This window comes from Oncorhynchus keta, unplaced genomic scaffold, assembly GCF_023373465.1.
Source record: "Oncorhynchus keta strain PuntledgeMale-10-30-2019 unplaced genomic scaffold, Oket_V2 Un_scaffold_9243_pilon_pilon, whole genome shotgun sequence".
NCBI lineage: Eukaryota > Metazoa > Chordata > Actinopteri > Salmoniformes > Salmonidae > Oncorhynchus > Oncorhynchus keta.
This window is the reverse complement of record NW_026291013.1, coordinates 133,728-157,804: the sequence shown is the minus strand read 5'-3', so window position 1 is coordinate 157,804 and position 24,077 is coordinate 133,728. Positions and strand designations below refer to the sequence as shown.

Genomic DNA, 24,077 nt, shown 5'->3' with positions numbered 1-24,077 from the left:
GAAGAAAAGCAGGCCCAAACCATGATGCTGCCACCACCATGTTTGACAGTGGGGATGGTGTGTTCAGGGTGATGAGCTGTGTTGCTTTTACGCCAAACATAACGTTTTGCATTGTTGCCAAAAAGTTCAATTTTGGTTTCATCTGACCAGAGCACCTTCTTCCACATGTTTGGTGTGTCTCCCAAGTGGCTTGTGTGCAAACTTTAAACAACACTTTTTATGGATATATTTAAGAAATGGCTTTCACTCTTCCATAAAGGCCAGATTTGTGCAATATACGACTGATTGTTGTCCTATGGACAGAGTCTCCCACCTCAGCTGTAGATCTCTGCAGTTCATCCAGAGCTCATGGGCCTCTTGGCTGCATCTCTGATCAGTCTTCTCCTTGTATGAGCTGAAAGTTTAGAGGGACGGCCAGGTCTTGGTGGATTTGCAGTGGTCTGATACTCCTTCCATTTCAATATTATCACTTGCACAGTGCTCCTTGGGATGTTTAAAGCTTGGGAAATCTTTTTGTATCCAAATCCGGCTTTAAACTTCTTCACAACAGTATCTCGGACCTGCCTGGTGTGTTCCTTGTTCTTCATGATGCTCTCTGCGCTTTTAACGGACCTCTGAGACTATCACAGTGCAGGTGCATTTATACGGAGACTTGATTACACACAGGTGGATTGTATTTATCATCATTAGTCATTTAGGTCAACATTGGATCATTCAGAGATCCTCACTGAACTTCTGGAGAGAGTTTGCTGCACTGAAAGTAAAGGGGCTGAATAATTTTGCACGCCCAATTTTTCAGTTTTTGATTTGTTAAAAAAGTTTGAAATATCCAATAAATGTCGTTCCACTTCATGATTGTGTCCCACTTGTTGTTGATTCTTCACAAAAAAATACAGTTTTATATCTTTATGTTTGAAGCCTGAAATGTGGCAAAAGGTCGCAAAGTTCAAGGGGGCCGAATACTTTCGCAAGGCACTGTATATACAGGGACAGTTCCAGTACCATATTTAAAATAGAGCCCCACAGTGCAGTTGTGAACACTTAAAATAAGGGCTGTCTTAAGTGTAGGTGTACCCTGGGTGTACCCTGTACCCTCGGTGTACCCTGTCTTAAGTGTAGGTGTACCCTGGGTGTACCCTGTCTTAAGTGTAGGTGTACCCTGGGTGTACCCTGTCTTAAGTGTAGGTGTACCCTGGGTGTACCCTGTCTTCAGTGTAGGTGTACCCTGGGTGTACTCTGTCTTAAGTGTAGGTGTACCCTGGGTGTACCCTGTCTTAAGTGTAGGTGTACCCTGGGTGTACCCTGTCTTAAGTGTAGGTGTACCCTGGGTGTACCCTGTCTTAAGTGTAGGTGTACCCTGTACCCTCGGTGTACCCTGGGATGACGTTCTGATAAAAATCACCTTGTCTGAGAGAGACTTGGTTATCGATATATTCATCTCCATTTACTCTCAGATTCTAAAATGCTAATTAGCATCAAAATACACATCATGCAAAACTACAAATCCCTGCTACCTCCTGCAGGTAGTCTCTGACACCTTCACTAACAGGTATAGATCCTGCAGGTCGCCTATCTGACACCTTTACTAACAGGCATAGATCCTGCAGGTCATCTCTCTGACACCTTTACTAACAGGTATAGATCCTGTAGGTCATCTCTATCTGACACCTTTACTAACAGGTATAGATCCTGTAGGTCATCTCTATCTGACACCTTTACTAACAGGTATAGATCCTGTAGGTCATCTCTATCTGACACCTTTACTAACAGGTATAGATCCTGTAGGTCATCTCTATCTGACACCTTTACTAACAGGTATAGATCCTGTAGGTCATCTCTATCTGACACCTTTACTAACAGGTATAGATCCTGTAGGTCATCTCTATCTGACACCTTTACTAACAGGTATAGATCCTGTAGGTCATCTCTATCTGACACCTTTACTAACAGGTATAGATCCTGTAGGTCATCTCTATCTGACACCTTTACTAACAGGTATAGATCCTGTAGGTCATCTCTATCTGACACCTTTACTAACAGGTATAGATCCTGCAGGTCATCTCTATCTGACACCTTTACTAACAGGTATAGATCCTGTAGGTCATCTCTATCTGACACCTTTACTAACAGGTATAGATCCTGTAGGTCATCTCTATCTGACACCTTTACTAACAGGTATAGATCCTGTAGGTCATCTCTATCTGACACCTTTACTAACAGGTATAGATCCTGTAGGTCATCTCTATCTGACACCTTTACTAACAGGTATAGATCCTGTAGGTCATCTCTATCTGACACCTTTACTAACAGGTATAGATCCTGTAGGTCATCTCTATCTGACACCTTTACTAACAGGTATAGATCCTGTAGGTCATCTCTATCTGACACCTTTACTAACAGGTATAGATCCTGTAGGTCATCTCTATCTGACACCTTTACTAACAGGTATAGATCCTGTAGGTCATCTCTATCTGACACCTTTACTAACAGGTATAGATCCTGTAGGTCATCTCTATCTGACACCTTTACTAACAGGTATAGATCCTGCAGGTCATCTCTATCTGACACCTTTACTAACAGGTATAGATCCTGTAGGTCATCTCTATCTGACACCTTTACTAACAGGTATAGATCCTGTAGGTCATCTCTATCTGACACCTTTACTAACAGGTATAGATCCTGTAGGTCATCTCTATCTGACACCTTTACTAACAGGTATAGATCCTGCAGGTCATCTCTATCCTGACACCTTTACTAACAGGTATAGATCCTGTAGGTCATCTCTATCTGACACCTTTACTAACAGGTATAGATCCTGTAGGTCATCTCTATCTGACACCTTTACTAACAGGTATAGATCCTGCAGGTCATCTCTATCTGACACCTTTACTAACAGGTATAGATCCTGCAGGTCATCTCTATCTGACACCTTTACTAACAGGTATAGATCCTGTAGGTCATCTCTATCTGACACCTTTACTAACAGGTATAGATCCTGTAGGTCATCTCTATCTGACACCTTTACTAACAGGTATAGATCCTGCAGGTCACTCTACATCTGACACCTTTACTAACAGGTCATGATCCTGCAGGTGTAGGTCAGGTAGGGGTTCTCTATCTGACACCATTACTAACAGGTATAGATCCTGAGGTCATCTCTATCTGACACCATGTACTCCTGCACAGGTATAGATCCTGAGGTCATCATGTATCAGGGGGACATCTTTACAACAGGTATAGAAGTCATGTAGGTCATTGTGGTGGACACAGAGCACCATTTACTAAACAGGTATAGATCCTGTAGGTCATCTCTATCTGACACCTTTACTAACATATAGATCCTGTAAGTCATCTCTATCTGACACCATTATGTACTAACAGGCTAACTCCTGCACATCTCATTAATGTACTAACATATAGATCCTGGGTCATCTCTATCTGACACATTGTCATTAATGTATAGAACATGTAGGTCATTCATGGCTAACTCCTGCACATTGTCATTAATGTAACATCCTTCATGGTAACTCCTGCACATTGTCATTAATGTATAGATCCTTCATGGTCACTCCTGCACATTGTCACCTTTATGTAACAGGTATAGATCTGTCATGGCTAACTCCTGCACATTGTCATTAATGGATGTAACATCAGCTTCATGGCTAACTCCTGCACATTGTCATTAACAGGATGTAATCCTGTAGCTTCATGGCTAACTCCTGCACATTGTCATTAATGTAACATAGCTTCATGGCTAACTCCTGACATTGTCATTAATGGATGTAATCACAGCTTCATCTCTATCTGCACATTGTCATGTACATGGGCACATATTAATGTAACATAGCTTCATGGCTAACTCCTGCACATTGTCATTAATGGATGTAACATAGCTTCATGGCTAACTCCTGCACATTGTCATTAATGTAACATAGCTTCATGGCTAACTCCTGCACATTGTCATTAATGTAACATAGCTTCATTTAACTCCTACATTGTCATTAATGTGATGTAACATAGCTTCATGGCTAACTCCTGCACATTGTCATTAATGTGATGTAACATAGCTTCATGGCTAACTCCTGCACATTGTCATTAATGTGATGTAACATAGCTTCATGGCTAACTCCTGCACATTATCATTAATGTGATGTAATCATAGCTTCCTAACTAACATTGTCATTAATGTGATGTAACATAGCTCCTGCACATTATCAACATGTGATGTAACATAACTTCATGGCTAACTCCTGCACATTGTCATTAATGTGATGTAACATAGCTTCATGGCTAACTCCTGCACATTGTCATTAATGTAACATAGCTTCATGGCTAACTCCTGCACATTGTCATTAATGTGATGTAACATAACTTCATGGCTAACTCCTGCACATTGTCATTAATGTAACATAGCTTCATGGCTAACTCCTGCACATTGTCATTAATGTAACATAGCTTCATGGCTAACTCCATTGTCATTAATGTAACATAGCATTGTCATTAATGTGATGTAACATAGCTTCATGGCTAACTCCTGCACATTGTCATTAATGTAACATAGCTTCATGGCTAACTCCTGCACATTGTCATTAATGTGATGTAACATAGCTTCATGGCTAACTCCTGCACATTGTCATTAATGTGATGTAACACAGCTTCATGGCTAACTCCTGCACATTGTCATTAATGTAACTCCTGTATAGCTTCATGGCTAACTCCTGCACATTGTCATTAATGTAACATAGCTTCATGGCTAACTCCTGCACATTGTCATTAATGTAACATAGCTTCATGGCTAACTCCTGCACATTGTCATTAATGTGATGTAACACAGCTTCATGGCTAACTCCTGCACATTGTCATGGCTAACTGATGTAACATAGCTTCATGGCTAACTCCTGCACATTGTCATTAATGTAACACAGCTTCATGGCTAACTCCTGCACATTGTCATTAATGTGATGTAACATAGCTTCATGGCTAACTCCTGCACATTGTCATTAATGTAACATAGCTTCATGGCTAACTCCTGCACATTGTCATTAATGTGATGTAACATAGCTTCATGGCTAACTCCTGCACATTGTCATTAATGTAACATAGCTTCATGGCTAACTCCTGCACATTGTCATTAATGTAACATAGCTTCATGGCTAACTCCTGCACATTGTCATTAATGTGATGTAACATAGCTTCATGGCTAACTCCTGCACATTGTCATTAATGTGATGTAACATAGCTTCATGGCTAACTCCTGCACATTGTCATTAATGTGATGTAACATAGCTTCATGGCTAACTCCTGCACATTGTCATTAATGTGATGTAACATAACTCCTGTACATTGTCATTAATGTAACATAGCTTCATGGCTAACCCCTGTACAGCTTCATGGCTAACTCCTGCACATTGTCATTAATATGATGTAACATAGCTTCATGGCTAACTCCTGCACATTGTCATTAATGTGATGTAACATAACTCCTGCACATTGTCATTAATGTAAACATAGCTTCATGGCTAACTCCTGCACATTGTCATTAATGTAACATAGCTTCATGGCTAACTCCTGCACATTGTCATTAATGTATGTAACATAACTCCTGCACATTGTCATTAATGTGATGTAACATGGCTAACTCCTGCACATTGTCATTAATGTGATGTACATAGCTTCATGGCTAACTCCTGCACATTGTCATTAATGTAACATAGCTTCATGGCTAACTCCTGTACAGCTTCATGGCTAACTCCTGCACATTGTCATTCATGGCTAACTCCTAGCACATTGTCATTAATGTAACAGCTTCATGGCTAACTCCTGCACATTGTCATTAATGTAACATAGCTTCATGGCTAACTCCTGCACATTGTCATTAATGTGATGTAACACAGCTTCATGGCTAACTCCTGCACATTGTCATTAATGTAACATGCTTCATGGCTAACTCCTGCACATTGTCATTAATGCTTTCATGGCTAACTCCTGCACATTGTCATTAATGTAACATAGCTTCATGGCTAACTCCTGCACATTGTCATTAAACATAGTGATGGCTAACATGTACAGCTTCATGGCTAACTCCTGCACATTGTCATTAATGTAACATAGCTTCATGGCTAACTCCTGCACATTGTCATTAATGTAACATAGCTTCATGGCTAACTCCTGTACAGCTTCATGGCTAACTCCTGCACATTGTCATTAATGTAACATAGCTTCATGGCTAACTCCTGCACATTGTCATTAATGTAACATAGCTTCATGGCTAACTCCTGCACATTGTCATTAATGTAACATAGCTTCATGGCTAACTCCTGCACATTGTCATTAATGTGATGTAACATAGCTTCATGGCTAACTCCTGCACATTGTCATTAATGTAACATAGCTTCATGGCTAACTCCTGCACATTGTCATTAATGTGATGTAACATAGCTTCATGGCTAACTCCTGCACATTGTCATTAATGTAACATAGCTTCATGGCTAACTCCTGCACATTGTCATTAATGTGATGTAACATAGCTTCATGGCTAACTCCTGCACATTGTCATTAATGTAACATAGCTTCATGGCTAACTCCTGCACATTGTCATTAATGTGATGTAACATAGCTTCATGGCTAACTCCTGCACATTGTCATTAATGTGATGTAACATAGCTTCATGGCTAACTCCTGCACATTGTCATTAATGTGATGTAACATAACTCCTGCACATTGTCATTAATGTAACATAGCTTCATGGCTAACTCCTGTACAGCTTCATGGCTAACTCCTGCACATTGTCATTAATATGATGTAACATAGCTTCATGGCTAACTCCTGCACATTGTCATTAATGTGATGTAACATAACTCCTGTACATTGTCATTAATGTAACATAGCTTCATGGCTAACTCCTGTACATTGTCATTAATGTGATGTAACATAGCTTCATGGCTAACTCCTGCACATTGTCATTAATGTAACATAGCTTCATGGCTAACTCCTGCACATTGTCATTAATGTAACATAGCTTCATGGCTAACTCCTGCACATTGTCATTAATGTGATGTAACATAGCTTCATGGCTAACTCCTGCACATTGTCATTAATGTAACATAGCTTCATGGCTAACTCCTGCACATTGTCATTAATGTGATGTAACATAGCTTCATGGCTAACTCCTGCACAGCTTCATGGCTAACTCCTGTACATTGTCATTAATGTGATGTAACACAGCTTCATGGCTAACTCCTGTACATTGTCATTAATGTGATGTAACATAGCTTCATGGCTAACTCCTGCACATTGTCATGAATGTGATGTGATGCCTGATGCTGACCTTGCGTAGTTTGACCCCAAGTCTGATGGCAGACATGATGTTATCCCTGAGGCCGCCACCGGAGGGTGCCAGGCCGGGACCAGGAGGGGCAAGGGGCTGGACACGACGCAGCCTGATCTGACCACGCTGTAATGATGCCAACACCTCGTCCATAGAACCTGGAGGGAGAAGGAGCAGGGGAAGACAGGTGGGAAAGAGAGAAACGAGAGAAACGAGAGAGAGGAGAGAGAGAGAGAGAGAGACAGAGACAGAGAGAGAGAGAGAGAGAGAGAGAGACCAGAGAGAGAGAGAGAGAGAGAGAGAGAGAGAGAGAGAGAGAGAGAGAGAGAGAACCTGAGAGAGAGAGAGAGAGAGAGAAACAGAGAGAGAGAGAGAGAGAAACGAGAGAGAGAGAGAGAACGAGAGAGAGAGAGAGAGAGAGAGAGAGAGAGAGAGACAGAGAGAGAGAGAGAGAGAGAGAGAGAGAGAGAGAGAGAGAGAGAGAAAACGAGAGAGAGAGAGAGAGAGAGAGAGAAACGGGGAGAAAGGTAGGAGAGAGAGAAACGAGAGAGAGAGAGGAGAAGAAGGGGAAGAAAGGTAGGAGAGAGAGAAACGAGAGAGAGAAGGAGTAGGGGAAGAAAGGTGGGAGAGAGAAACGAGAGAGAGAAGGAGTAGGGGAAGAAAGGTGGGAGAGAGAAATGAGAGAGAGAAGAAGTAGGGGAAGAAAGGTGAGAGAGAGAGAAACGAGGGAGAAGAAGCAGGGAAAGAAAGGTGGGAGAGAGAGAAACGAGAGAGAGAGAAACAAGGGAGAAGAAAGAACGAGAGAGCAGATATGGAAAGAGAGTAGAAGCTGTCAAGAGAGCTGTCACAAGGTGCAGCTACAGTAGAAACGTGTAGAAGACAGAGAGTTTCTCCTTTTTACAACAGTAGGAGAAATAATGAGCCGGGACAAGTAGCTACTGCATCAGAAACAGACCGGCACTGGAAGGTGGATCATTCTCACCTAGGTTCTGCTTCAGGGTCATTTTGGCAGGGAAGGGTGAGGCCTCTCTCTCACTGAGAGGCATGGGGGAGTCCCCTACCTCTGTCTTACAGGGGGTGAGGGCAGGGAGGGGTGGAGGGGGAGGAGGTGGGGGTAGGGGAGGGGGAGGAGGAGGGGGAGGAGGAGAGGAGGTCTGAGGTGGGGGTACAGCTGTAGTGGGAGGTGTAGTTGGCAGAGGCGAAGGAGGAGGGAGAGGAGGAGTGAAGATTTGGACAGGGATGTCTTTCGGTTTGAGTTTCCTGGGGGTCTTTCTGGGGGCGGCCCCGTTAGATGAAGGGGAGGGGCCGATGCTAATGATTGACAGAGGCTGGGAGAGGTCGGAACACTGCGGCTCCCTGGCAGCCATCTTGGATCGTGGAGTCTTCAGGACGTAACTTCCCTGTCGCTTCTACAGGAAAGACAGCAGGAAAACACTTCAGCAACACGCCCATCTTCCTTTAGTCCCTCCATCCATGAGAGGAGAAGTGACGGGTTGACTGATTACCTCTCTGAAGGAGCGGAGTCTGCTCAGGGTTCTCTCTCTCTCCTGGTCCATCCACTCCTTCCTCCTCTCTTCATCCTCTCTCCTCTTCTCTCTCTTCTGGAGGGACACGGAGGGAAATAAGACAAGACTGGTGGAATCAACTGAGATAGTTACCTCACTGCTTTAGGAACATTCTAGGTAGCTATAGAAGAGACCGAAACAGAGAGAGAGATAGAGAGAGAGACAGAGAGATATATATATAGAGAGAGAGATGGACAGAGAGAGAGACAGAGAGATATAGACAGACAGAGAGAGAGAGAGACAGACAGACAGAGAGAGAGAGAGAGATATATATATAGAGAGAGAGATAGACAGACAGAGAGAGAGAGAGAGAGACAGACAGACAGAGAGACAGACAGAGAGATATATATAGAGAGAGAGAGATAGACAGAGAGAGAAAGAGAGATATAGACAGACAGAGAGAGAGAGAGAGAGAGAGAGAGATATAGACAGACAGAGAGAGAAAGAGAGATAGAGAGAGACAGACAGAGAGATAGAGACAGACAGAGAGAGAGAGAGACAGAGAGAGAAAAAGGGACAGAAGAGAGAGAGAGACAGAAAGACAGAGAGACAGACAGACAGAGAGAGAGACAGAAAGAGAGACAGAAAGAGAGACAGACAGACACGACACCACAACACAGACCACGTTACAACACAACAGACACCACGTTACAACGACAGAGAGAGAGACAGAAAGAGAGACAGACAGACAGAGAGAGAGAGAGAGAGGTCATGTAAACTGAGGATGGTGTACTCCAGTGTGCTGGTGTAAAGTGGGTGGGTTTGCCTTCCACACACCATGTTACTACACAACAACACCATGTCACACAGGGCTACACTGACACCTGGGTACAACACAGGGACCACGTTAAACACAACAGACACCACGTTACAACACGTGCATGTTGTCATGGTAACTCACCAGGGCACAACAGACACCACCGTGGTGCAGACACCACGTTAAACAGACACCACTTTACAACACAACGACACCATGTTGTCAACAACTCACACAGACACCACGTACTCTGACACCACGGTGCAACACAACAGACACCACGTGGAGACACCACGTGCTGGGCAACAGACAGACGGACACCACTGCTCAACACAACAGACACCAGCCTCCACAACACAACAGACACCTGTAACACCACACAGACACCACGTTACACACACCCACACAACACACCACCACGTGTTACAGACACACAGCACACACACACACACAACACAACAGACACCACGTTACAACACAACAGACACCACGTTACAACACAACAGACACCACGTTACAACACAGACACCACGTTACAACACAACAGACACCACGTTACAACACAACAGACACCACAACACAGACACCACGTTACAACACAACAGACACCACGTTACAACACAACAGACACCACAACAGACACCACGTTACAACACAACAGACACCACGTTACAACACAACAGACACCACGTTACAACACAACAGACACCACGTTACAACACAACAGACACCACGTTACAACACAACAGACACCACGTTACAACACAACAGACACCACGTTACAACACAACAGACACCACGTTACAACACAACAGACACCACAATTACAACACAACAGACACCACGTTACAACACAACAGACACCACGTTACAACACAACAGACACCACGTTACAACACAACAGACACCACGTTACAACACAACAGACACCACAACAGACACCACGTTACAACACAACAGACACCACAACACAACAGACACCACGTTACAACACAACAGACACCACGTTACAACACAACAGACACCACGTTACAACACAACAGACACCACGTTACAACACAACAGACACCACGTTACAACACAACAGACACCACAACAGACACCACATTACAACACATGAGGCGTTAAGATAGACCAGTCTAAATGTTTAGGATGAACTTTATTACAGGTTTGTCAGAAAGGGACACACCCCCTGGTACCTTCTCACTGTGGAGGTCGGTTAACACACACCCCCTGGTACCTTCTCACTGTGGAGGTAGGTTAACACACACCCCCTGGTACCTTCTCACTGTGGAGGTAGGTTAACACACACCCCCTGGTACCTTCTCACTGTGGAGGTCGGTTAACACACACCCCCTGGTACCTTCTCACTGTGGAGGTAGGTTAACACACACCCCCTGGTACCTTCTCACTGTGGAGGTAGGTTAACACACACCCCCTGGTACCTTCTCACTGTGGAGGTAGGTTAACACACACCCCCTGGTACCTTCTCACTGTGGAGGTAGGTTAACACACACCCCCTGGTACCTTCTCACTGTGGAGGTAGGTTAACACACACCCCCTGGTACCTTCTCACTGTGGAGGTAGGTTAACACACACCCCCTGGTACCCTTACTGGTACACCCTTCTCACTGTGGAGGTAGGTTAACACACACCCCTGGTACCTTCTCACTGTGGAGGTAGGTTAACACACACCCCTGGTACCTTCTCACTGTGGAGGTAGGTTAACACACACCCTGGTACCTTCTCACTGTGGAGGTAGGTTAACACACACCCCTGGTACCTTCTCACTGTGGAGGTAGGTTAACACACACCCCTGGTACCTTCTCACTGTGGTGGTAGGTTAACACCCCCTGGTACCTTCTCACTGTGGAGGTAGGTTAACACACACCCCCTGGTACCTTCTCACTGTGGAGGTAGGTTAACACACACCCCCTGGTACCTTCTCACTGTGGAGGTAGGTTAACACACACCCCTGGTACCTTCTCACTGTGGAGGTAGGTTAACACACACCCCCTGGTACCTTCTCACTGTGGAGGTAGGTTAACACACACCCCCTGGTACCTTCTCACTGTGGAGGTAGGTTAACACACACCCCCTGGTACCTTCTCACTGTGGAGGTAGGTTAACACACACCCCCTGGTACCTTCTTACAGTGGAGGTAGGTTAACACACACCCCCTGGTACCTTCTCACTGTGGAGGTAGGTTAACACACACCCCCTGGTACCTTCTCACTGTGGAGGTAGGTTAACACACACCCCTGGTACCTTCTCACTGTGGAGGTAGGTTAACACACACCCCTGGTACCTTCTCACTGTGGAGGTAGGTTAACACACACCCCTGGTACCTTCTCACTGTGGAGGTAGGTTAACACACACCCCTGGTACCTTCTCACTGTGGAGGTAGGTTAACACACACCCCTGGTACCTTCTCACTGTGGAGGTAGGTTAACACACACCCCTGGTACCTTCTCACTGTGGAGGTAGGTTAACACACACCCCTGGTACCTTCTCACTGTGGAGGTAGGTTAACACACACCCCTGGTACCTTCTCACTGTGGAGGTAGGTTAACACACACCCCTGGTACCTTCTCACTGGAGGTGGTTAACACACACCCCCTGGTACCTTCTCACTTGTGGAGGAAGGTTAACACACACACCCACACACACACACCCCTCTCACTGTGGAGGTAGGTTAACACACACTCACTGTGGAGGTACACACACACACACCCCCTGGTACCTTCTCACTGTGGAGGTAGGTTAACACACACCCCCTGGTACCTTCTCACGGTGGAGGTAGGTTAACACACACAAACACCCCCCCAGGGTACCTTCTTGTTGCGGAGGTATGCACGGCGGGCACAGATGTTCCCTCTCTTGGCTTCCAGCTGCTGTAGGCGTCGCCCCAGGTGATTGACAGGTGAGTGGGTGGGGTCTAAAGGTGCAGCTGTCTGTGATAGGCTTTGGAGCTCCTCTGGATCCTCACACACATCATAATACACCACCTCCTCTTTCAGCTCTGAAACACACACCATAACACACCACCTCCTCTTTCAGCTCTGAAACACACACCATAATACACCACCTCCTCTTTCAGCTCTGAAACACACACCATAACACACCACCTCCTCTTTCAGCTCTGAAACACACACCATAATACACCACCTCCTCTTTCAGCTCTGAAACACACACCATAATACACCACCTCCTCTTTCAGCTCTGAAACACACACCATAACACACCACCTCCTCTTTCAGCTCTGAAACACACACCATAATACACCTCTTTCAGCTCTGACACACACACACCATAATACACCTCTTTCAGCTCTGAAACACACACCATAATACACCTCTTTCAGCTCTGAAACACACACCATAATACACCTCTTTCAGCTCTGAACCATTCTACAAATCTCTGTAGACACAATCTGATAAGCAGACATCTGTCGCTTCCCATCTCCTCTTCCTCTGTTGTTCTCTCCCTCCTCCCTGTTGCTCCCTCTCCTTCCTCTCCTTTCTCTCCCTCCTCCCTGTTGCTCCCTCTCTCCTTCCTCTCCTTTCTCTCCCTCCTCCCTGTTGCTCCCTCTCTCCTTCCTCTCCTTTCTCTCCCTCTCCCTCCTCCCTGTTGCTCCCTCTCTCCTTCCTCCTCCTCCCCCTCCTCTCCCTCCTCCCTGTTGCTCCCTCTCTCCTTCCTCTCCTTTCTCCCCCTCTCCCTCTCCCTGTTGCTCCCTCTCTCCTTCCTCTCCTTTCTCCCCCTCTCCCTCCTCCCTGTTGCTCCCTCTCTCCTTCCTCTCCTTCCTCCCTGTTGCTCCCTCTCTCCTTCCTCTCCTTTCTCTCCCTCCTCCCTGTTGCTCACTCCTTCCTCCCTGTTGCTCTCTCCTTCCTCTCCTTTCTCTCCCTCTCCCTCCTCCCTGTTGCTCCCTCTCTCCTTCCTCTCCTTCTCTCCCCTCCCTCTCCCTCTCTCCTCCTCCCTGTTCTCCCCCTCTCCCTCCTTCCTCCTCTCCTTTCTCTCCCTCTCCCTCCTCCCTGTTGCTCCCTCTCTCCTTCCTCTCCTTTCTCCCCTCTCCCTCCTCCCTCTCCCTCTCCTCCTCTCCTTGCTCCCTCTCTCCTTCCTCTCCCTCTCCCTTTCCTCCCTCCTCCCTGCTCCCTTCCTCTCCTTTCTCTCCCTCTCCCTCCTCCCTGTTGCTCCCTCTCTCCTTCCTCTCCCTCTCCCTCCTCCCTGTTGCTCCCTCTCTCCTTCCTCTCCTTTCTCTCCCTCTCCCTCCTCCCTGTTGCTCCCTCTCTCCTTCCTCTCCTTTCTCTCCCTCTCCCTCCTCCCTGTTGCTCCCTCTCTCCTTCCTCTCCTTTCTCCCCCTCTCCCTCCTCCCTGTTGCTCCCTCTCTCCTTTCTCCCCCTCTCCCTCCTCCCTGTTGCTCCCTCTCTCCTTCCTCTCCTTTCTCTCCCTCCTCTCCTCTGTCTCTCCCTCCCCCACTCTGTTGCTCCTTCACTCCCTCCCCCGTCGCTCCTTCTCGCCCTCCTCTCCTTTTTCCCCCTCCCACTCCTCTCTCTGTCGCTCCTTCTCTCCCTCCCCCTCCTGTCTCTCTCCCCTCCCCCCCCTCTGTTGCTCCTTCACTCCCTCCCCCGTCTCTCCTTCAATCCCTCCTCCCTGTTGCTCGCTCCTTCTCTCCCTCCACCCTCCCTCCTCCCTGTCGCTCCTTCTCTCCCTCCCCCTGTCGCTCATTTTCCTCCCTCCCCCTCCTCCCCTCTCGCTCCTTCTCTCCCTCCCCCCACTGTCGCTCCTCCTCTCCCTCCCCCTCCTCCTCTATCACTCCTTCTCTCCCTCCCCCCACTTCTCCCTGTCGCTCCTTCTCTCCCTACCCACTCCTCCTCTGCTCGCTCCTTCTCTCCCTCCCCCCCACACTCCTCACTGTCGCTCCTTCTCCCCCTACCCCCACTGTCGCTCCTTCTCTCCCTCCCCCTCCTCCCTCTATCGCTCCTTCTCTCCCTCCCCCACACTCCTCCCTGTCGCTCCTTCTCTCCCTCACCCCAATGTCGCTCCTTCACTCCCCCTCCTGTCTCTCCTTCCCCCTCTATCGCTCTCTCTCTATTTTGCTCCCACTCTTTCACCCTCCTCTTTTCTTTTGCTTTCTCTCTCTTTTCATCGGGGAAGAACAATGAAGTGGTAGGGGGGTTGCTGCCTTCCTCTCTCATGTTATAAAAATACATCTAGACTCTAGAGCCAAGTACTCGAAGCCCTGCCAAGGATGGCAGACAGAAACACACACACACACCCTTGGAAACAAACAGTATTTTCCCCATGGGCAGTAATTAAGGAATTCACATGCAGAAAATCTGCTTTTGTGACATGATTTGTCATCCAGTGACACAGCAGAAGTAGATCTCCATCTAGGGACAGTAGAGGAAGCCACGCTGCTCTCCTCGACCCACAGAAATCTGATGTCAACTTGTCGGACTGTGAGACTGGCATCTTCAGAGTCATTTGAAAAAAACTTTGAACATTTTGCATTGCATTTTGAAAAATCTAAATGTATAGATCTATGTGTGTGTGTGTGTGTGTGTGTGTGTGTGTGTGTGTGTGTGTGTGTGTGTGTGTGTGTGTGTGTGTGTGTGTGTAACCTACCTTTGATCTGGCGTCGCAGGGTGTCGATCTGAGCGACCAATAGAAGCTCTTCGTTCTTGAGGATCTCAAACTTGGCATCGTAGAGTTCTAGCTGAGCCTCGTAGTACAGAAGCTCTAGGTTATCTACAGTCTCTGGTCCCCTCTGGTCCTGGCCAGACAGACCTCCCATCTAGGATACAATATAGAACACTATGGTTATAACAGCTCCAGTATGGTTATAACACTACATAACAGGGTACTGAAGCTCTAGATTGTCTCTGGTCCCCTCTGGTCCTGGCCAGACAGACCTCCCATCTAGGATACAATATAGAACACTATGGTTATAACAGCTCCAGTATGGTTATAACACTACATAACAGGGTACTGAAGCTCTAGATTGTCTCTGGTCCCCTCTGGTCCTGGCCAGACAGACCTCCCATCTAGGATACAATATAGAACACTATGGTTATAACAGCTCCAGTATGGTTATAACACTACATAAGTCTAGGATACAATATAGAACACTATGGTTATAACAGCTCCAGTATGGTTATAACACTACATAAGTCTAGGATACAATATAGAACACTATGGTTATAACAGCTCCAGTATGGTTATAACACTACATAACAGGGTACTGAAGCTCTAGATTGTCTCTGGTCCCCTCTGGTCCTGGCCAGACAGACCTCCCATCTAGGATACAATATAGAACACTATGGTTATAACAGCTCCAGTATGGTTATAACACTACATAACAGGGTACTGAAGCTCTAGATTGTCTCTGGTCCCCTCTCTACAGCTCCAGTAAAAAATCCCAGAACCACACCACATGAGCAAAAAATCCCAGAACCACACGGGGGACCTAGTGAATGACCTGCAGAGAGCTGGGACCAAAGTAACAAAGCCTACCATCAGTAACACACTACACCGCCAGGGACTCAAATCCTGCAGTGCCAGACGTGTCCCCCTGCTTAAGCCAGGGGGACAGGCCCGTCTGAAGTTTGCTTGAGAGGATTTGGATGATCCAGAAGAAGATTGGGAGAATGTCATATGGTCAAATGAAACCAAAATATAACTTTTTGGTAAAAACTCAACTCGTCGTGTTTGGAGGACAAAGAATGAGTTGCATCCAAAGAACACCATACCTACTGTGAAGCATGGGGGTGGAAACATCATGCTTTGGGGCTGTTTTCCTGCAAAGGGACCAGGACGACTGATCCGTGTAAAGGAAAGAATGAATGGGGCCATGTATCGTGAGATTTTGAATGAAAACCTCCTTCCATCAGCAAGAGCATTGAAGATGAAACGTGGCTGGGTCTTTCAGCATGACAATGATCCCAAACACACCACCCGGGCAACGAAGGAGTGGCTTCGTATGAAGCATTTCAAGGTCAGTGGGGGGAGGCCTAGCCAGTCTCCAGATCTCAACCCCATAGAAAATCTTTGGAGGGAGTTGAAAGTCCGTGTTGCCCAGCAACAGCCCCAAAACATCACTGCTCTAGAGGAGATCTGCATGGAGGAATGGGCCAAAATACCAGCAACAGTGTGTGAAAACCTTGTGAAGACTGACAGAAAACGTTTGACCTCTGTCATTGCCAACACAGGGTATATAACAAAGTATTGAGAGAAACCTTTGTTATTGACCAAATACTTATTTTCCACCATAATTTGCAAATCAATTCATTAAAAATCCTACAATGTGATTTTCTGGATTTTTTTTATTTTTGTCTGTCATAGTTGAAGTGTACCTATGATGAAAATTACAGGCCTCTCTCATCTTTTTAAGTGGGAGAACCTGCACAATTGGTGGCTGACTAAATACTGTTTTGCCCCACTGTATGTTTCTGCATATCGATGTTGGATGAAAAGCTCTGATCTCCAAAAGATAAACTTTTCAGGAAATAGAAAAAAAAAACAGTTCTATTTTCCCATTTAAGAAACACAGAGTTCTGAAAGTTGAGATGCTATTTTCTTGTTCCTAGAGTTGTGAGATGTTCAGAACCCAGACTAGTGTTGGTAGTTGACACACGTAGACATACACCTGGAGGGGTAGCTGTCTGTCTGTCTGTCTGTCTGTCTGTCTGGGGAATTCTCTGTTCACACTCAGCTCTATAGAAAGATCAAAGACCCGGAAAGAGAGAGCGACAGAGCTACAGACACAGACAGAGCTACAGACACATCTACAGACAGAGCTACAGACACAGACAGAGCTACAGACACATCTACAGACAGAGCTACAGACACATCTACAGACAGAGCTACCCGACAGAGCTACAGACAGAGACACAGCTACAGACAGAGCTACAGACAGAGCTACAGACAGAGACACAGCTACAGACAGAGCTACAGACAGAGACAGAGCTCCAGACACAGCTACATCTATAGACAGAGCTACAGACAGAGACAGAGCTACAGACAGAGACAGAGCTACAGACACATCTACAGACAGAGCTACAGACACATCTACAGACAGAGCTACCCGACAGAGCTACAGACAGAGACACAGCTACAGACAGAGCTCCAGACAGAGACAGAGCTACAGACAGAGACACAGCTACAGACAGACCTACAGACAGAGACAGAGCTACAGACACATCTATAGACAGAGCTACAGACAGAGCTACAGACAGAGCTACATCTACAGACAGAGCTACAGACAGAGACACAGCTACAGACAGAGACACAGACAGAGCTACAGACAGAGCTACAGCTACAGACAGAGCTACAGACAGAGACACAGCTACAGACAGAGACACAGACAGAGCTCCAGCTACAGACAGAGACACAGCTACAGACACAGCTACAGACAGAGCTACAGACAGAGACACAGCTACAGACAGAGACACAGCTACAGACACCCCCAGGGAATCTGATCAGATAGGAATACCAATCCAGAGAATGGCCTTTTAAAACACACACACACACACACACACACACACACACACACACACACACACACACACACACACACACACACACACACACACACACACACACACACACACACTACCTTCTCTCTGATGGTGTGTTTCTTGCGGTGCAGACACATCTCAGTTGCTCTCATGTGTTGCAGGGTCTCTTTAGCCAGCAGGAAACGCAGCTTCTCCAGTCTAGGAGCTGCTGAGGCCCAGGAGGCCTGACCAAAACCACGCTTATCCTCCCCCATCACACGCAGCATACCTGGTCACACAGATCAACCACACAGACGGGTTCATTTGGCACAAGGCTTCCCCTATATGCAGCTGAGAGGGTCTGGAGAGCTGCTCTAAAAAGGAGGAGGGGGGGGGTAGCTGAGAGGGTCTGGAGAGCGGCTCTAAAAGGGGGGGCAGCTGAGGGGGTCTGGTGAGCTGCTCTAAAAGGGGGGGCAGCTGAGGGGGTCTGGTGAGCTGCTCTAAAAGGGGGGGCAGCTGAGGGGGTCTGGTGAGCTGCTCTAAAAGGGGGGGCAGCTGAGGGGTCTGGTGAGCTGCTCTAAAAGGGGGGCAGCTGAGGGGGTCTGGAGAGCTGCTCTAAAAGGGGGGGCAGCTGAGGGGGTCTGGTGAGCTGCTATAAGGGGGGGCAGCTGAGAGGGTCTGTGGAGAGCTGCTATAAGGGGGGGGGCAGCTGAGAGGGTCTGTGGAGAGCTGCTATAAGGGGGGCAGCTGAGAGGGTCTGTGGAGAGCTGCTATAAGGGGGCTCTTAATGCTTCATACACACACTCTCTCTCTCTCTACCTCCAAGGGCTTTGGATGTTTCTATGAAGTAGCTGACTGTGATGTCCTGTATGGAGGAGACTGCATCCTCTCCTCTCCTCCTCCACTCCTCTGCCTCTCTCTCCAGTGCTGCTATCCTCTTAGGACCCAGCTCCTCCTCATCCAGAGACTTCTGATAGGGGCCAGGAGAGAACAGAAGAAAGGCTTTACATTCTAGAACAGCGACATCGGGGGGGGGATTAGAACAGCGACATCAGGGGAGGGGGTTAGAACAGCGACATCGGGGGGGGATTAGAACAGCGACATCAGGGGAGGGGATTAGAACAGCGACATCAGGGGGGGGATTAGAACAGCGACATCGGGGGGGGATTAGAACAGCGACATCAGGGGAGGGGATTAGAACAGCGACATCAGGGGTGGGTGGGGGGTGTTAGAACAGCGACATCAGGGGGGATTAGAACAGCGACATCGGGGGGGGATAGAACAGCGACATCGGGGGGGGATTAGAACAGCGACATCGGGGGATTAGAACAGCGACATCGGGGGGGGATTAGAACAGCGACATCAGGGGAGGGGATTAGAACAGCGACATCGGGGGAGGGGATTAGAACAGCGACATCGGGGGGGGGCTAGAACAGCGACATCGGGGGGGGATTAGAACAGCGACATCGGGGGGGATTAGAACAGCGACATCGGGGGGGATTAGAACAGCGACATCGGGGGGGTTTAGAACAGCGACATCGGGGGGATTAGAACAGCGACATCGGGTTTAGGACCCAACTCCTCCTCCAGGGACTCTGTGGCTGTGTTTAGACAGGCAGACCAATTATTTTCCAGTACATTTACATGTACATTTAAGTCATTTAGCAGACGCTCTTATCCAGAGCGACTTACAGATTGGTGCATTCACCTTATGACAGTATTCTTTTCACTAATTGTGTTTTATTACTGATCAGATCAGCTTCACCAAGTCACTGGCCTGACTGTTTAACACGCAGTAAGAGGGACACAGTGCGGCTGCTCAGCCATGGAAACACATTTCATGAAGCTCCTGACGAACAGTTCTTGTGCCGACGTTGCTTCCAGAGGCAGTTTGGAACTTGGTAGTGGAGTGTTGCAACCGAGGACAGATGATTTTTCCGCGCTTCAGCACTCACCGGTCCCGTTCTGTGAGCTTGTGTGGCCTTTAACGAACTGACTTGTTGGAAAGGGGGCATCCTATGATCATGCCACGTTGAAAGTCACTGATGTTCAGTAAGGCCGTTCTACTGACAACGTTTGTCTATGGAGATTGCGTGGCTGTGTGTTTTTCGATCTTTATACACGTGTCAGCAATGGGTGTGGCTGAAATACCAGAATCCGCTAATTTAATAAGGTGTCCACATAATTTTGTTTACATGTTGTATAAGGGTTTAGGACAAAACGTGTCTCACAACCACGATGAAACAACACAGCTTTTCCCCTTCACGTTTCAAAAAGAGAAATTAGCGGTATTCACAAATGAGTTGATTTGGGCACAAAAATAACATGAACATGATAATATAATTCAAAACGTTGATAAATTTGTCTTCTGTGAACGTGACAGAGCATATATCTTTAACTCTAAATGAGTGAAATGTGTCTTTGACCTCAGCTTGGTGACAGAGACCAGAGCATATATCTTTAACCTTGAGTAAATGAACTCCTGAGCAGATGACAGAGTGTGTGACTCTAAATTACAATTGTCTTTGATCAGTGTGTGACAGAGACCAGAGCATATATCTTTAATTCTAAATGAGTGAAATGTGTCTGTGACCTCAGCTTGGTGACAGAGACCAGAGCATATATCTTTAACTCTAAATGAGTGAAATGTGTCTTTGACCTCAGCTTGGTGACAGAGACCAGAGCATATATCTTTAATTCTAAATGAGTGAAATGTGTGTCAGCATAGTGTGTGTGTATCTAAATGCCAGAGACCAGAGCATATATCTTTAACTCTAAATGAGTGAAATGTGTGTGTGACCTCAGCTTGACAGAGACCAGAGCATTTTTAACTCTAGATGAGTGGTGTGTGGCATGTATCTCCATCTGGTAGAGCCCTGGTTCTCTTGTCTCTGAAAGAGTGAAATGTGTGTGTGTGTTCAATCAGTGTGTGTGTGTGTGTGTGTGTGTGTGAGTGTGTGTGTGTGTTTGACCTCAGTGTGTGTTTCTCCACCTACCAGTATCTCCATCTGGTGAGCCCTGCCAGTTCTCTCATGTCTCTGAGTATGAGTCCAGGCGTGTGTGTGTGTGTGTACGTGCGTGGGTTTCTGCGTAGTATGAGTCTGGTGGCCCTGCCAAATTCTCTCATGTCTCTGAAGGGAGTGTGTGTGTGTGTGTGTGTGTGTGTGTGTGTGTAGTGTGTGGGTGTGTGTGTGTGTGTGTGTGTGTGTGTGTGTGAGCGTGGGTTTCTGCGTAGTATGAGTCGGCGTAGTGTGTCGGCATAGTATCTCCATCTGGTAGAGCCCTGCCAGTTCTCTCATGTCTCTGAAGGGAGGTGTGTGTGTGTGTGTGTGTGTGTGTGTGTGTGTGTGTGTGTGTGTGTGTGTGTGTGTGTGTGTGTGTGTGTGTGTGTGTGTGTGTGTGTGTCTCTCTCTCTCTCTCTCTCTCTCTCCACCTACCAGTATCTCCATCTTGTAGAGTCCTGCCAGTTCTCTCATGTCTCTGAAGGGTTGCAGCAGGTACTGGTAGAAGGTGGTTGCTACGGTGACCAGGTCCTGGTAGGCTAGGTCCTCCTCGTGGTAGATCTGTAGCAGTAGAATCATTCTGTCTGCACCTCCATGACTCTGAAGGATCTGTCAATCAATCAATACATTCTATTATATTAGGCTAATCAATCAAATGATATTTACACGAAACAGACTAGCGTATTACAGTATCTCACCTTTTCAAAACAATAAAATCTAATGTATTTGTCAGGTGACTGGCCAGTTCACTTTATGACCTGTGGAACGAACTCCGGCCAACGTCAGGTGAAGCAAGAAGTTAAAGTCCAGAGTCACTGACCTGTATGAAGTCCTTTATGTACCAATGAACAACATCCCAAAACTATCCCTTAAGTCTTCTCCCAGAGCTAGGCTAATGCCTTTAGCTCAGTGAACTAACACAGTCCTGTAGGCCACAGATGACCATGGCCTGGTTACTGTTCGTTATGATGACAGACAGATATATAGGTCTTGTTTTATTTATCTCTGAAGATCTATTCTACCACGACTTTGATGTGGACTTAGTGTCCCACTGTTCTGGATCTATTCTACCACGACTTGATGTGGACTTAGTGTCCCACTGTTCTGGATCTATTCTACCACGACTTAGTGTCCCACTGTTCTGGATCTATTCTACCACGACTTAGTGTCCCACTGTTCTGGATCTATTCAACCATGACTTGATGTGGACTTAGTGTCCCACTGTTCTGGATCAGGACCAGCTAGGTCGTCTCTACGCGGGTCCGGCTAGGTCGTCTCTACGCGGGTCCGGCTAGGTCGTCTCTACGCGGGTCCGGCTAGGTCGTCTCTACGCGGGTCCGGCTAGGTCGTCTCTACGCGGGTCCGGCTAGGTCGTCTCTACGCGGGTCCGGCTAGGTCGTCTCTACGCGGGTCCGGCTAGGTCGTCTCTACGCGGGTCCGGCTAGGTCGTCTCTACGCGGGTCCGGCTCGGTCGTCTCTACGCGGGTCCGGCTCGGTCGTCTCTACGCGGGTCCGGCTCGGTCGGTCTCTCCGGCTACGCAGGTCCGGCTAGGTCGGGGTCCGGCTAGGTCGTCTCTACGCGGGTCCGGCTAGGTCGTCTCTACGCGGGTCCGGCTAGGTCGTCTCTACGCGGGTCCGGCTAGGTCGCGGTCCGGCTAGGTCGTCTCTACGCGGGTCCGGCCAGGTCGTCTCTACGCCGCTAGGTCCGGTCCAGGTCGTCTCTACGCTGGTCCGGCTAGGTCGTCTCTCTGCTAGGTCGTCTCTACGGGTCCGGCTCGGTCGCTGGTCTCTACGCTGGTCCGGCTCAGGTCGTCTCTACGCGGGTCCGGCTCGGTCGCTCGTCTCTACGCTCTATCCGGCTCGGTCGTCTCTACGCGGGTCCGGCTAGGTCGTCTCTACGCGGTCCGGCTAGGTCGTCTCTACGCGGGTCCGCCAACCGATTCTATGACTTGGGTCCGGGTCGTCTCTTCGCTTTCCGGCTCAATCTATATCTCTACGCGGGTCCGGCTAGGTCGTCTCTACGCTGGGTCCGGCTAGGTCGTTGTCTACGCGGGTCCGGCTAGGTCGCTCTAAATGCTGGGCTCCGGTTAGCTCAAATCTCTACGCGGGTCCGGCTAGGTCGTCTCTACGCGGGTCCGGCCAAGTCGTCTCTATGCGGGTCCGGCTAGCTCGTCTCTACGCGGGTCCGGCTAGGTCGTCTCTACGCGGGTCCGGCTAGGTCGTCTCTACGCGGGTCCGGCTAGGTCGTCTCTACGCAGGTCCGGCTAGGTCGTCTCTACGCGACACACAGAGAGGTGTTAGAACAGATTATTTGACTTGACGTGGGATCCAATTCTTCCTTTACAACTCAATTTCTATATCCACTTGTGATGGCTATATAGACTACATTTGTGAATGATTATTATTATTTTGTATACAGATTGCTCGACTAAATGTAATGGCTCCTGTTACTCAAATAATAGTTGTTGTCCTATACGTACTGCATATGGCTAAGTCCATCTGAATGTATAGACGTGTGTACTATGATATCACTGCCTTGTTTCTCACAGAATGGCTTGAGAACCTTCACCATTGGAATGCTAATGTTGGGTGCTGTAAACTGAGATGCTACACTTCATTACAAACTGCTTGTGAAACCAACTCTTACGCCGTCATTTTGATTTCGATTCCGAGTTGCAAGTTAAATCAAAAACAACTTTCAAGCGAGAATTGTTTTGAGATTTATGGTTATTTTGTTCTAATTTTCAAGGCAAATCCATTTCCTCTCAAAGGGAAGAGTTTTGGAGAGTTTAAATTAAAAAGATATACTGTATTTTATGATGCAGTGAGCTCTGATCATCTTTTGACTTTATAAAACCACATCTGAAGTTGCTGTTGACAAACCCAATCAGATAAACACACTATTTAATGTTCAAAATGTTGAATGAATCT

At 47.3% G+C, this 24,077-nt stretch overlaps 1 protein-coding gene and 2 long non-coding RNA genes across 6 annotated transcripts in view; 1 reads left to right on the top strand and 2 right to left on the bottom strand.

Moving 5' to 3' along the window:
* The window catches only part of LOC127929620 (WASP homolog-associated protein with actin, membranes and microtubules), a 31,596-nt gene that overhangs the window by 5,052 nt on the left and 2,467 nt on the right, over nucleotides 1–24,077 (bottom strand). Inside the window, exons 2-10 of the mRNA XM_052517648.1 lie at nucleotides 21,582–21,755; nucleotides 18,964–19,114; nucleotides 18,264–18,433; nucleotides 15,275–15,443; nucleotides 12,471–12,671; nucleotides 9,659–9,716; nucleotides 8,833–8,992; nucleotides 8,310–8,736; nucleotides 7,328–7,485 (exon numbers count right to left, since the gene is read on the bottom strand). Of these exons, the coding sequence (XP_052373608.1) occupies nucleotides 7,328–7,485; nucleotides 8,310–8,736; nucleotides 8,833–8,992; nucleotides 9,659–9,716; nucleotides 12,471–12,671; nucleotides 15,275–15,443; nucleotides 18,264–18,433; nucleotides 18,964–19,114; nucleotides 21,582–21,755 (1,668 nt within the window). The remainder of the gene's footprint in view (nucleotides 1–7,327; nucleotides 7,486–8,309; nucleotides 8,737–8,832; nucleotides 8,993–9,658; nucleotides 9,717–12,470; nucleotides 12,672–15,274; nucleotides 15,444–18,263; nucleotides 18,434–18,963; nucleotides 19,115–21,581; nucleotides 21,756–24,077) is intronic.
* On the top strand, nucleotides 10,191–11,846 carry LOC127929625 (uncharacterized). Of its 4 annotated transcripts, XR_008135584.1 has the most exons (5): nucleotides 10,191–10,863; nucleotides 10,905–10,986; nucleotides 11,028–11,236; nucleotides 11,529–11,610; nucleotides 11,651–11,789. It is a non-coding gene; the product is annotated as an uncharacterized LOC127929625 (long non-coding RNA). The 4 variants fall into 4 exon arrangements; XR_008135586.1 differs by having other exon boundaries at nucleotides 10,850–10,986; nucleotides 11,069–11,236; XR_008135583.1 differs by having other exon boundaries at nucleotides 10,850–10,986.
* Nucleotides 11,345–11,904, bottom strand: LOC127929627 (uncharacterized). The gene is made up of 3 exons (XR_008135600.1): nucleotides 11,837–11,904; nucleotides 11,623–11,795; nucleotides 11,345–11,385 (listed from the first exon to the last, which is right to left on the bottom strand). It is a non-coding gene; the product is annotated as an uncharacterized LOC127929627 (long non-coding RNA).